At 40.8% G+C, this 15,337-nt stretch overlaps 1 protein-coding gene across 2 annotated transcripts in view; it reads left to right on the top strand.

Annotated features, from left to right (window-relative positions):
- agk (acylglycerol kinase) overlaps positions 1–15,337 on the top strand; it is an 88,753-nt gene that overhangs the window by 37,882 nt on the left and 35,534 nt on the right. For both annotated transcript variants that reach the window (XM_078568211.1, XM_078568210.1), the window contains exon 5: positions 5,290–5,382. In XM_078568211.1, the coding sequence (XP_078424337.1) occupies positions 5,290–5,382 (93 nt within the window). The remainder of the gene's footprint in view (positions 1–5,289; positions 5,383–15,337) is intronic.

Here is a 15,337-nt window from a genome sequence, read left to right as displayed (position 1 = left end):
GAGGAGATGTGAATGGCAGGATCTTGAATAGCTGCCATCTGATAGCAAAGTCAAGAATATAAGAGATAAAGAAGAGAAAAACTAAACTAGCCTTGAAAAACCAAAACAAAATAGGGGCAGCGGTTACAATGTAAAATTGTTGAACTTGATGTTGAGTCCAGAAGACTCTAAAGTGCCCAATCGAAAGATGCAGCGCCATTCCTGAGGCTTATGTTGAGCTTCATTGGAACACTACAGCAGGCGAAAGACAGAAGGGTCAGAGTGAGATCAAAGTGGGGAACATTCGACTCATTTTAGAATCATTAGCACCATATTATGCAAATCATTGCTCGCAAATAGTTGTCAGGATGCCTCGATTTTAAGGCAGGCGAAGGTGCTTCACAGTTGACCAGGATTATCCTGTGGAGCTGTGGCTCATTATACCTCAGTGGTATCTGAGGATGACATTTTAGGTATAATGAGGTGAATGTATCCATCAAAGAAATCATAGAACACAACAATGGCATGTTGAAGCAGCATTTCACATGTCTGAAGCTGTCCTGCACTATAGTAAAAGTTACGACTGTGATTGTCTTCAGGAAGCTACGTAACTTTCTTGTAAAGGCCCTGGAGAAAGAAGGCCCCAGTTGCACAAGGGGATCACTGATAAGAGCAGGACAAGTCTGAAGATACGGCAGTGTAGAACCCAAGGCCAGCTTTTGGCAAAGCAGCCAATCTTTTAATGTAAGTTGCAAATACTCCCACTGAATTGACAGCCTTGTCTACATCTTCCCATTCACTCCACAAGTATGCTTTCACCTACAAAGCATTAAATCTTCCCAGAAAATCACCAATAGTATATTTGTACTCCCGATGAAATGTGCTCCCAAATCTTTTGAAGAACATTCTATGCACGTATTAAGATTCCTTTTAACGTGGGAAAGCTTAATGTTTGTTTCCGTTGAGCTTTTCCTTGGTGACCATGCATATTTCAACTGGCCTTGGGGCCACTCTCATAACTGTTCCACAGACACCGATGGAGTTGCCACACACATTGTGGTGAACTGAACTTTTGAAACACCTTTGTTAACATCTATAGCATGCTGCTTGATCGTTTACAGTTATTGCACTAATGCTTGATGATTGGAAAGCATCTTTAACAACAACCTTATAATGAAGCATAGATCCCTGACTCTTCCGTCAAGGCACTATGCAATCTGGTCCTCTAGGTAGGTTCTTCCTTCTCCATCACTACCAGCTGATTCTGTTTTCTGATGTGTGTGTCACTCAGTGCGCTCCCTCTGGATTAGTGTCTTCAATCCCTCAATGCACCCCCTTTGGATTTGTGCCTTCAGTCACTCAGTGCACTCCCTCTGGATTAATGTATTCAATCACTCAGTGCACTCCCTCTGGATTAGTGTCTTCAATCACTCGGTGCACTTCCTCTGGATTAGTGTCTTCAATCCTTTAGCGCACTCCCTCTGGATTAGTGTCTTCAATCACTCAGTGCACTCCCTCTGGATTAGTGTCTTCAATCCTTTAGCGCACTCCCTCTGGATTAGTGTCTTCAATCGCTTAGTGCACTCCCTCTGGATTAGTGTCTTCAATCCCTCGCTGCACTCCCTCTGGATTAGTGTCTTCAATCCCTCGCTGCACTCCCTCTGGATTAGTGTCTTCAATCCCTCGCTGCACTCCCTCTGGATTAGTGTCCTCAATCCCTCGCTGCACTCCCTCTGGATTAGTGTCTTCAATCCCTCGCTGCACTCCCTTTGGATTAGTGTCTTCAATCCCTCGCTGCACTCCCTCTGGATTAGTGTCTTCAATCCCTCGCTGCACTCCCTCTGGATTAGTGTCTTCAATCGCTTAGCGCATTCCCTCTGGATTAGTGTCTTCAATCCCTCTGTGTGGATTTATCTGAACTCCTTTTGGGGAGGCATAGAATGAGCGTGTGTGCGTTATAAAGTGCTGGTATGTTAGAATGCAGTGGGATGGCCAGGCTCCTCTGAGAAAATTAACCAAAGAGTAAAGGAAAAATATATTAGGATAATGGCCTTTATGAGCTGCCACCGTATATAGATTTTAGTTGAAGATGTGACCTACTTTGTTGCCATTGAATGAATGAGAAAACAGGGGGATGAGAAGAACTTTCATAAACCTTAGCTGATGTATGTTCGCATGGCTTTCTGCCTACATCTAGCATCCTCTATAACCTCCCTTCTCAGAACTTCCTCCTTTATATGGGGTTAGGTGACAGATGTTAGGAGGTCCTACCATAAATATTCTTTCCCTCTTGTAAACTGCCTTCTGCAGTCAGGCTAGTAGAGATCAGAATTGTTAACATGACAGGGTAATGCTTAGATGTCAGAATGCAGCCCACGCAGGTTTGATGATGTGTACACACAATGTGCAGGGGAGACAAGTTTTTTGGGTTGAATGCCTGGTAAGGGTGTGAGTGAAGGAACATTTCCAGGTGAAGGGAGGGCCTGCACCCTGTTGCATAGTTGGAATTCATGGTAAAATTTAGAAATATTTTATTACAGTGTGAGAGAAAGTAAAGTGTCATACATGCTTAATATGCTGCATTAATGAAAGGTAATGTGCTCTATAATCTTTGCTGAACTGGTAAAGTTATTAAAATTCTTCTAGTACTGGTTCCAGGTTCACTGCATTGTGGTGGTAGTATTCACACTAATTGCTACCTCTTCCCATTCTCCCTGGGGTTCTGCAATACTCATTTCAAAGAAGACCTACCTCAGCCTCACACCCTTCGATAGAACTTCAGTGGCCCCCAACTGAGAAATTATTTGTTTTCTAAATTTCTGTACCCCTTAGAGCTTTCAAAACTTCAGATAATGCTGTCTGTCTCAGGATTTCACATTCTACCATAGCACCTGACTTCCTGTCCACAATATAATAATGAGGCTAACCCTAAAATAGCATACTGAATTGGTGCTTTAAAGATCATGCAGTTACATTTCTTGTACTACCCTACTTCTGATCATGCATAATCCTGACATTGAACCAATAGCATTAACTTTAATAACATGGTCTTGTTACCCTTTGGGCATTCTCCTCTATTTCTACTCTCTGTTGCAGACCAAGTATGACTAACTTTGCGACAGAACATGGCAGTGTGGTGTAGTGGGTAAAATCAGCAAAAAATTGTGGACAGAGATAGCAGCAAACCAGGTGTCATAAAGTACATCTGCTTCCATCATGGATCCACCCTTGCACCTGCCCTCCACCTTTCCAGGGAAGCCATTTGGTTAGTCATCCCCACGAAATAAACAGTCACATTCAACAATGTAAAGTTAGTCCTTGAAATAAATCCGCTAACCTATGCTAAAACCTAACCTCACCCCTACACCTAAAGTCAGTTTTCCTTCAACACTATCCCAGGATTTTATTTAAGATACAAAAACAAAAAATTGAAAAACTTAGCAGGTCTAACAGCATCTGTGGAGAGCCCATATGACTCTCCTTCAGAGCTAAAGAGAAGTAAAAATGTGATGAAATTTATACTGTTTAAGGGGGCTGGAGCAGGTGAAGCTGGATAGAAGGCCAGTGATAGGTGGGGGCAAAGGAGAGATTGACAAAGATGTCAACTGTCTCCACAGGAACCAAAGTGAAAATAACTTTATTTTGAATTTGTAAGGTGAAAATCTGTTGCCTGGTGTTTGGTTAAGTCTGTGGGTTGTTATTGCCTTAATGGAGATTAGTTTGGGAATTTGTTAAAAGTGATGATAGTAGTACTTTGTAGCCATGTATCTGTGTTTAATATGTTGTAACTTAATAAAATGTTTCATCTAGTTTAATATAAACCCTCTTGAGAACTGATGGTCTGATTCCTGAATTTAGAGTCGCATCTCAAACATAACACTTAAAATTATAGGTTATGACAGTTGTTTAAAGTTTCCCTCTGGGATTTTTAAATAACTCAGCTGTACCAACTGCATCGGTCATAACAATTGGAAATGCTTTGGTTATGACTGATTGTTATGACCGATGCAGTTGGTAAAGCTGAGTTACTTAAAAATCCCAGAGGGAAATTTTAAACAACTGTCATAACCTATAATTTTAAGTGTTATGTTTGAGATGCGACTCTAAATTCAGGAATCAGACCACCAGTTCTCGAGGTTTTACATTAAACTAAAAGAAACATTTTATTAATTTACACAGGTTAAAATATGTATACACATGGCTTCAAATTACTACGATCATAACTTATAACAAATTCCAAAACTAATCTCCATTAAGGCAACTGCAACCCATAGACTTAACCAAACACTAGGCAAAGCATTTTCATCTTATGAATTCAAAATTAGGTTCTTTTCACTGGTTCCTGTGGAGACAGTTGGAGGCTTACAGCTGCCTTTTGATCTCACATTGCCAAAGAAAGCAATGCCCCCACTTATTGCTGGCCTTCTATCCAGCTTCACCTGCTCCACCCCCCCACCCCCCCTTAAACAGTATAAATTTCATCACATTGTTACTTCCCTTTAGCTCTGAAGAAGTCATACGGACTTGAAAAGTTAACTCTTGTTTTTCTCTCCGCAGATGCTGTTAGACTTGCTGAGTTTTTCCAGCTGTTTCTGTTACAGATTTCCAGCATCCGCAGTATTTTGCTTTTATTTTATTTAGGATGGCGTGGCAGTCAGCAAGATGGGAGAGTTTGACACTGGAGAGTTCAGTGGAGACTGCCAGCAACTTGACTTTAAAGAGTTTAAAAATATACTAATTACAGGAAATCACTGAATTGGTAACACATTTGAGTAAGTCTGAACAATAAGAATTGTATTAGTTGTCAAAAACATTTCCTAATTTTGCAGTGTCTAATGATTAATGAAAAAGGCCAACTTGGAAAGAAGATGAGAGATCAAGAACTGGTGTTGTACGAATTTCTAACTCCTGGAAGTGACTAAAAAAAAGTGGTTTACAAATTCCACCTGGTTACAAAGTTCATCTTTCCACATCCTGCTGTCTGTTTGTTTCTCGCTATCCTCATCAGTCTCACTGAGGTCTCTCAGCTGTGTGTTTGATGTCCCTCCGATTACCACCTTTTGTTTATTTTTCCCCCCCAGATTTTATATTGTTTAATCTTTCCTGTGCAAGCTACACAATGTCTGAGTTTCTGTCTTTTACGTGTAATTTGTTTGCTTGATTGGTAATTGGATTTAATAATGTTTGGGGATTTTGTATAAAATGCAGTAAAATGTGTTGCATGTCCGGGCTTGCTTAGCTTCTGGTTGTTTTACTTATCTGAGTTGCCCTGTACAATTCATTGCAATCTTGTCCCTGTTCCTGTTGCAGACTGATCATGAGGGCCAAGCAAAAAAGCTGTTGGAACTGATGGAAGACACTGATATGATTGTTGTTGCTGGAGGGGATGGCACCTTACAAGAGGTATGGCCAAAATTTGATGTTAGTGCTTTGCAGACATGCGTCCACATGGCACTTAACAAAACTTATCTACTCTGAGATGGCGCACAGGTGGCAGGAAGTGAAATTGCAAGACCAACTATAAATAATTTTATCACAAGTCCTAACTAGTGAAAGTATAGTACTTGGGCAAATCAGTGTGTGTGCATGGGAGTGCAAATTTGATTCTGTATAGGATGAAAATCTATGCTTTAGTAGAGGTGAGCCAGGTGGTGACCAGAAAGCAACTATGGGAGAATGACCCTAAGCTACCTCCTAGCAGATTGGCATTGGCTGCAGCTGCCCTTCAAACTGAGGATTGATGCACATGGGAAAGGGGAGTATCTGCTGCGGCTGGGTATGGAATAGCATCGACAGGTGTTTTGCAGTAACTGTTTGATTGTAATCTCAGCAATTGATCTGCCCATTACCATATTTGATTTTGCTGCAAAAGCTTCAAGTAGAATTTCTGTAAATCAGTATTTCCAGGATGAAACTTTTTTATGTTGTTTCTTCGTGGTGACCTGGCATCTACCCGGCAATGTGGAAAACTGTCCACAAAAAGCAGGGCAAATCTAACATGGCCAATTACTGCCCCCTCACTCTGTTAAGTTCCAGTAGTTATTTAGAAATGAAGACTGAAACCAAGACAGACTCCTTCAGACAGAGTTTTATTGCTTGTCATAAAACTCTGCAAAGACACCATTAGTCTCAGCTGTTATCCCTTTTATACAACCAAATGGGTACTTAGTTAAATAACCTAATAATTAGCAATTGAACTTTTTCAACTGTTTCCTTCCCTAATTCCTTCTTCTTAAAAAGAAAGTAACCCTTAAGGTTATATAATCACAAAAATAATGGTAATAACAAACATCAATATATATTTTTATTCAATAAATTGACCTTATCCCCCTCCTCAAAAAAAAAACACATCGATAGATATGTTCACACAAAAGAAGTATTTTTTCTTAAAGAAAAAGACGTCCCTCTTTGAGGATCTCTAGTAACTTCTTGGAGCTGGCTCCTCTTTTGGTGAAGCAGTCAGATAATTGGTAGCTGCTATCGATCCATTTGATCTTGGCAACCTCCTTATTCTCGAGCATCTGTTTTAATTTTGCAATGTCAATTCGCAATCTCTCCTCGTTGACGCACTTCGTAGAGTGAACATTTTCCCAAAGTGACTTATTTATTATCTATAAGACGTTTGATAGGTACCATTCCTGAATACCCTTTTCCATTTGAAACTTCTGCCAATATCTTTGATATAAAGAATGCCATATCTACCGCCTCAACAAAGGCGAGAGTCTCCACTGCTAACGTACTTTTTACAACTCTTCATATCTTTTTAGATTCCCATGCCAAAGGGCAGCATTTGCCTTTTTCCCCTGATGAGAAATATTATAAATCCTCCAGCACTCGAAAATCCAACACATGGATTTGCATAAGATGCATCACTGAACACAATCAGTTTAATGTTTCTAATATCACCCAAAGATGGGAATTTCAAAACACACTGCTCCATTTTTAATTTTGTCAGTGTTTTGTTATTTTCTTCAACCTTGGGATCGTTCACTTTAGTGCTCAATTCCAAAACATTAAAACTGACGTCTGGCCTTGTTTATTTGCCTAGCCAATTGTGTTGCCCCATTAGACTTCTGAGTTCCTCTTTTTCTGTTTCAGAAGCTGTTCTGTCTTTCTGGGAGGCCCTACCATGACTAATTGCAATGGGATTGACGTTCTCTAAATAGGATTGCTGATGTAAACAGATGTGTGATCCGCTCTTTGATTTCCAATCCAATGTACATAAACGCACCAGAAGCCTGACTCCCAATTTTAAACTCCATTCTGAGCCCATTAATGACAACTGTTTCAAATTCGGTACTACCACCCCGCAAAAAATCATCTACGTGCATCATAAAGATGCCTGCAAGTTTCCCTCCATGGTGCCAAAAAACATTGTTCGGGTCTGCTTCCAACTGAAGACAGCCCAACTTTAACAAAACTGAACTCACTGAGAAATACCAAACTCTGCAGGCATTATTTAAACCGTATACACATTTATTTAGCTTCCGGAGAGTCCCTTCTGTGGTTGGTGCCTGTTTTAGTGGACGGAGAAAAACTTCCCTTTGAAGTTGGTGTACCTGCAAAAAAAGCAGCTTTAATATCAATGGACTTACGTTTCCAAGCATTTGTAGCTAATAGAGCTAAAAGATCTTAAGCATAACTTTCCCTGCTGTAGGTAAATCTGCTGTTATATCCCATTCACCCAATTTTTCTTCAAACCCTTGTGCCACTAGCCTGGCCTTAGTTTTATAAGTCCCATCAGGAAGCACCTTTTCCGTGCATGTCCATCTATGAGACAGAGCTGGTTGCCCCTTATCTGGCACTTCTGTGTATACCAAATTCTTTCCAACTATGTAGTTCTTGCTTTTTGGCCTCCTTTATTAATTTATTGTCTAATTTGTTTGAAGCTACTAAGACTTCGCGATCACATGGGCTTCTGCTCCTTGTAGTGTTATCAGTCTGTGCCATTTTCCTTGACCTTGTTAAGCTACACCCTCTATTCTGCCTTCTATCATGCTCTGGACTGTTACTGTTTTATCTCCCTCTCCCATTTATAGATGTTCTTTCAACAATTTGCGATCTCTTCCTAGAGGCATGTTCACCCTCAGACCCACTGTCTGAATTGATACTGTGTTTCCTTGCCTTCCATTTTTGTACTTCATGTTTCCAATCCTTAGGCATAACCTCCTGTTCTTTATCTCATACATTTAACCAGTTTTTATATTTTCCAGTGGCCTTCCCTGCTCTACCTACAAACATCGCATCCCACCATTGACTGGCCCCTCCTGGCAAGTATGTACCTTTAGTGCCAGCTTTCAGCAGTTAGCCTCTGGAACAAATTGCTCCATCTTCTTTGTCCAAATTACTGTCTCCATCTTCAAATACCCTGTCAACTCGGTCCTCACAATCATGCAACATATGGGTATGAGAAGTACACAGTTCCTCGTCCCTTCCTAGAACACTTGCCGAACCTGCAAATTTGTAGTCCACGCCAACTGACCTTGATGTGTGTACCCGAATAGTCTGGTTCCCATGTTGTAAAATGACTGTTTTACCATTTTACCTATAATCTTTCACGGGCCTTTACACTCATTAAGTCCTTCTCTTTTATAGTATACCATGTCTCCCTGATTGAAAATAGTTTCCGATGGACGTACATTGTGTCTTAGAGCTTGCAGAATTCTCTGAAAGTTCAGCTTTAAGGAACGCTCTTCTATTCGCGTGTAGTGTATTTAATTGCTCAGAAAAGGTAGAGCTAATCATAGTTCCCTCCCAAGCTAGGGGATGATCACTCAGGATTGAAGGAATTTTTGGGCCAACTGATATGGACTATGGCCTCCCTACCATCGGCAGTGAATATTGGCATGGACAGCCCATGCTAGAGCTGATAATTTACAGCTTGGTCTGTCCGCCAATGTTTAATGAAACATCCCACCTGTAACAGCGTGATTCCTTTCACACACTCCATTACTAAAGGGCTTTCAGCTGCAGTATTCATAACTATTATATTCATATTTTTGCACATATCTCGAGACTTGTCTTTAGCAAACTTCCCCCCCCATTATCAGTGAGGAATTTCGCTGGTGATCACAAACCGGTCCCTATCCACTTCTCCATTACCTGATCCACAATTATTTTTTTTTTACTGTATATGATTGTCGACTGGCTAAACCTTGTTGCCAAATCTAAGAAATGTAAAATAAAAATATACTTTTCTTTATCCCACACCTTTAAATCCATCGCCACAATTTCATTGAAATCCCTCGCTAAAGGCAGACTCACTATTGGCCGTGACAGTGTCCTTCTGTATTTCTTACATATGTCACATCTATTGCTTATCTCCTCTATAAGTTTAGCATACTTTCCATCCCTTAGCAAAATTTGTAATCTTTGCGAAGGAGGGTAGGCAAACTGCTGATGCAATTTTAACACAATTTGTTTTTTGTCTTCCAAATTTCTTTCCCCTGACTCTAATAACACTTTTTAAATCTCTTTAGTAGAAAAGTTAAAGTAGAGTCCAGATTGCGTAAATTGTAAATCCTCAGGTTTTCCAAATACAATGGCCTTGTCATTCTTCATATCCAGCTTCATTTGTGCTTTCATCATTGATGGTCTGCTCAACAGCAATGGTATTTTGCTAGACACTACATCTGTACTGATAAAAAGATTGACCCCAGCTATCTTACAGGGAATCACTACCCTTTTTAAAGATTTTAGGGTACTATCATCTCCAAATCTAAAACTGGTGGAACTCTCAAATTCTTTAGCCTTTTTCCGACCCTTGTCATTTAAGGAGCCCAGGTAGCATTTTAACCAGTCTATTCCACAGACTGTAGATGTGCATCCGCTATCTAGTGCCGCACAGTTGAAGGATTCTGCCACCAAGACATTCACTACCGGGCTGAAACTTCTTGTAACTAATACAATGCCCTCTTTGGTCAATATCTCCATCTTTTATCTCATGCTTAATTTTGAACACCTTACTGTATCATTTAGGACAGTCCATTGCATAATGGTATTTTGAATCGCATCTAAAACATCTGATTGACCATACCCTGGGCATTTCTGGGGTTCGTTCTTGTGTCATAAATCCCTAATTCTTTTCTCCTGCCTTAATTGTTCAAGGTGTTTCTGTCCCCATTGTTTCTAGTTACAAATCTCCTTTCATACTGACGCCTGCATCCTGTTTCTAAGCGATCTCACCATCCCATTAACATTGTATCCTCCATTTTCCGTCTTACCACCGAATGGCTCATTTGTGCCATGAACGCTGCCGGAAAGGAATGTTTTCCGAGGAATTTTTTTTTTGAGTTTCTGACATCTGTTTTGACAACTAGCACTGCATGTTTTTCTGCAAACTTAACTCCCATTAGAACTAGAAGCCTGTCAATGTTCGATACTTTGGCACAGTCTAGTAACTTGAGCGCCAGCACCAATTGGGGAATTTCTAGATGGAACTTTTGCAATCTTGCATATAGTCTACTGAATTCCATTATGTAATCTTCTATGGAGCTTTCTTCTAACTTTCTAAATTTCTCAAAATCAGACCATGCTTCATAATCACTTGATAAATCATCTTTTTGATAGATCTTATCCATAAAATAATAACCTTCATTTTTCAAACCTTCATCCATGTCCAAATGCTCGAGCTCCAGCTCCAAAAATATTTTGCACCTTATTTTGCTTTTGTATGGTAACGAAAATGCCAAGGCCATTCCTTGTTTTTTCTTTGGCGCTTTGACTCATGTCCACATACTTCCTTTGCTCGTAGGGTTCACTCTCAGAAAACATTGGTGGGTAATCATGCCCTGACACTCTACATTTTTATTCAGCCATTCTCCTTTTTATTTTGAGTGACTCCAAACCACTCTGCTCTTAAAGTTGACTCCAAATACAGTCTTTTATCTGAAGAAAGCTTAGTTTCCAATCTTTTACTTGCAAGCAGCAAACATTCTCTGCTACTACTGTTAAGTTCCAATAGTTGTTTAGAAATGACCAAAACCAGACAGACTCCTTCAGAAAAGGTTGTATTGCTTGTCATAAAACTCTCCACAGACACCACTAGTCTCAGCTGTTATCTCTTTTATACAACCAAACTCTTTCGAGTTATCAACAGTCACAATTTGCAACTCTTTCGAGTACAATCACAGTTCTTGGTTTCCGGGAGTGGGACATGAACCACAACCCTCTGATTCAAAGGCGAGGGTGAAACAACCTAATAATTAGCAATTGAACTTCTTTAACTATTTCCTTCCCTAACACAGTCTACTCTCGATCATCAGCAAAGTGATGGAAGGGGTTGTTGAAAGTGCTATCAAATTGCACTTACTCAGCAATAACCTGCTCACTGATGCTCAGTTCGGGTTCTACCAGGGCCACTCAGCTCCTGACCTCATTACAGCCTTGGTTCAAACATGGGCAAAAGAGTTGAACTCCAGAGGTAAGGTGAGAGTGACTGCCCTTGACATCAAGGCAGCATTTGACCAAGTGTGGCATCAAGGAGCCCTAACAAAACTGGAGTCAATGGGAATTGACTCTCCACTAGTTGGATTCATATCTAGCACAAAGGAAGATGCTTGTGGCTGTTGAGGTCAATCATCTCAGCCCCAGGCCATCACTGCAGGAGTTCTTCAGGGTAATATTCTAGGCCCAGCAATCTTCAGCTGCTTCATCAATGACCTTCCTTCCATCATAAGGTCAGAAGTGGGGATGTTTGATGATGATTGCACAATGTTCAGCATCATTCGCGACTCCGCAGATACTGAAGTGGTCCATGTTCATATGTAGCAAGACCTGAACAACGTCCAAGCTTGGGCTGATAAGATGCAAGTAACAATCATGCCACACATACCAGGCAATAGCCATCTCCAACGAGAGAATCCAACCATCGCCCTTTGACATTCAATGACATTACTATCGCTGAATCCCCACTACAAACATCCTGGGGGTTACCATTGACCAGAAACTGAACTGGACTAGCCATATAAATACTGTGGCTACAAGAGCAGGTCAGAGGCTGGGAATTCTGCAGTAAGTAACTCACCTTCCGACTCCCTAAAGCCTGCCTACCAACTACAAGGCACAAGTCAGGAATGTGATAGAATATGCTCCACTTGCCTGGATGAGTGCAGCTCCAACAACATTCAAGAATCTTGACACCACCCAGGACAAAGCATCCCGTTTGATTGGCACCCCATCCACCACATTCAACATCCACTCCCTTGACCACTGACGCACAGTGGCAGCGGTGTGTACCATCTGCAAGATGCATTGCAGGAACTCACCGAGGCTCCTTCGACAGCACCTTCCAAACCTGTGACCTCTACCACCTAGAAGGACAAGGGCAGCAGATATGTGGGAACACCACCATGTGCAAATTCCCCTACGAGTCACGCACACTCCTGGCTTGGAACTATGCTGTCTTCACTGTCGCTGGGTCAAAGTCCTGGAAATCCCTCCCTAACAGCACTGTGGGTGTACCTATACCACATGGACTGCAGTGGTTCAAGAAGGCAGCTCACCACTACCTTCCCAAGGACAATTAGGGATGGGCAATAAATGCTGGCATGGCCAGCGACACTCACATCCTGTGAAATAATTAAAAAAACACCCATCCAGGAAGTTGGACTGTCCAGTTTGGTGCTACAGGTACTGCCAACTCCATGGATAATTTAGTACCATATCTGGATATTATGGTGTGGAAAGCTTGCTTCATCAAGAATGCCTCTTGCCCTGTCTTTCTTCTTCTTCCTGTCATCACCCAGCTCAAATTCCTCCCTTTCCATTATAATTTGTTAGAAGTTACAATTCAAACCATAGAGATTGTGATTCATTACCAGGACTGAGAGATTGCAGGAAGGAGTGAATCAAGTGGGTGTAGTATATAGCATTTTGTCATGCAAGATTGCAGCCAGTCTAAGGATTAAATAGAGTTCCTCGCTAGTGTCTTCTTCTATTAATGATTATCTTGAAAATTCTATTGTTTTTTGTTCTATTTTACTGTTATACTTCATCAGGTGAGAGTGGCTTATGGGTTAGATGTGGAAGATGGGAGAGAAACTAGTTTGGAAGAGTTTTGAAAGGACATGAATTTTGTTTTGCCTCTACACCCAGATTCAGATTAAATGATATGTACGTTCATTCTGTTTTTCACACGCAATAGCTCATTGAGAAAACGACAAATGGAAATAACACGAAAAATATTTTAGTCGGTCAGAATGATCTTTAGTGCTTGTGACGAACTGACCATCTTCTTCACAACAGTGCTAATCCCTTTTTATGTGATTGACCAATTCCTACCTTTCCCCCACTAAATACCCATGATTGGATAGATACTTAAGGCGCAGCCACTTCTGATGGTTACTTCCTCTGATCCCCTATGATTTATTTGTAAGCAAAATCTGTGCTTTGCAGACATAAAATTAGTTTGTATTAAAAAGGTGTTGATCTTACAATACACACCTGTATAAGAAAGGATGATTACCTGCAAGAGTCAAACATGCATGTAATGCTGTCAAGTCTTTGTTGGCATGTTGCAGTTGCAGGTGTTATACTAGCTGATACTATATTGAATTTTATTGCACAATCTGAAAACTGTGTGTTGGTGGGGAACAAACACTTTGCTTTTGAATCAGGGTCCAGGAAAGGGGGGATGCGGAAGGTGCAAGACACCAAGGTCTATGCCCTGGTGGGCCCAGGCTCAAGTCCTCCTTTTCTTTATACACAGTCGATGCCGTGGATCATTAGTTCACCGTTCCGCTAATAAGGCAACTCTTCTTTCCTACCACCTCCAGTTTATTTCCTCCGTCAGTGACAAGCAGACGTGAGGGGTGGTGCAATGCGGAGAGGGCGGGGAGCTGTGCTTGATTGACGTGAGGTTTTGGTTTGGTGGCCCTGCCCATCTATTGAACACGCGTACAGGATTGGTCAGGCTGACCCAAGCGGGTACAGACATGCATGCGGCAGGCAGAGGTGTTGATACAGCACCAGGCTCTGGGAAGGCAAAATGTAACCGTGATTTTAAATTAACTGCTTCATGTATGCAAAGAATTCAACTGTGCAGATTCTGAAATTTAATAAGGGATCGTATTTGATTCATTACTTTTCCTCTCAAATTCCTCACCTATTTAGGCCTATAAAATACAATTTGCTGTTATGTTCATACAGTATCCGGTATATTCCAAGTAATTCGGAATTATATTTTGAGACGATGGTTTTTTTTTAATATCAATTGGACACCACTATTACAGTGCATTTTAAGTGTTCCTGAATACCCAGCTCCTGATAGACAACCGTTGATTGTGATCATATGGACTTTAATTCGGAACCTGCAACTTTGAAAGGCCTCACTGGAATGGGTCCCAAAACTAAATGAAAACAGCCCTATTTTTTTAAAGGAAGCAAATAACTGATCCTTGGATGATTGCTGCTGTTCTTTTATTCATGTTGTTTTGTGTTACGGGAGCATTTTACAGCATCCAAGCAGTGGAACCCAGACATTGTTTAATGAATAAAAGAGCACTGCATTCTTTGAAGCTGTGGTGTAGTTAGTCAGAAAATTCATAACATGTAAAATTTATCCAAAGTAGTCCTCCTCCTTCCGGTATCATGCCCCAAGGGGGCATTGGCAACCATGAACTTCCATTGGATTGGTCCATGATTATGCTTGACAAAGGCCTGCATGGTTTTCCATTGGCTTCTTCAGTATGACTGACCAGGAAACACTCCCACTCTCACCATCTGCCATCAGGAAGGATTTACAGGCTGATAATCAACCTGTTTGGCCATATTATAACCACACCTTACATGGCCCTCAAGCCCTGAAGTGGGACTTGAGCCCAGAGCTTCTGGCCCAGAGGTAGGGACACCACCACTGTGCCACAAGACCTCCTAACCAATGTAGTAATCCACATTTTAGATACCAGGGTGTGTAGCTCTCTTTGTGCAGAAGGATAGATCTTGACTCCAAATTACAGAGATTAAATCTTACAAATGATGAGATGGTGAATGTCAGTCCATCTTTCAGTCAAAGGATATGAAGTGAAAGATTTAGCTGTTCAAATGATTTGTGTAAAGACTTTTAGAGCATAAAAATGAATGTGGTGCAGGGAGTTTTGATGAGTTGATTGTTCATTTATTACCATTTAACATAAGTTTAACAGAACATATTCAGTTGTAATAAAATTGATATTTTGTGCAAAGAAATTGAAACCCCAAAATAAATAGATTTGTCAAACGTATTTAAATTCAATAATTTAAATTTGTTACAAATGTGATCAGTGGGCTTGGAAACAGGAGAAGCAGCAGGGCCCATGATTTCTCTCCCTGACCCTGTTTAGAAGTATTTATGCTGGATGATGCTTTCACTTTTTTTCTC

This window comes from Cetorhinus maximus, chromosome 22, assembly GCF_964194155.1.
Source record: "Cetorhinus maximus chromosome 22, sCetMax3.hap1.1, whole genome shotgun sequence".
NCBI lineage: Eukaryota > Metazoa > Chordata > Chondrichthyes > Lamniformes > Cetorhinidae > Cetorhinus > Cetorhinus maximus.
This window is presented reverse-complemented; position numbering and strand designations above follow the sequence as displayed.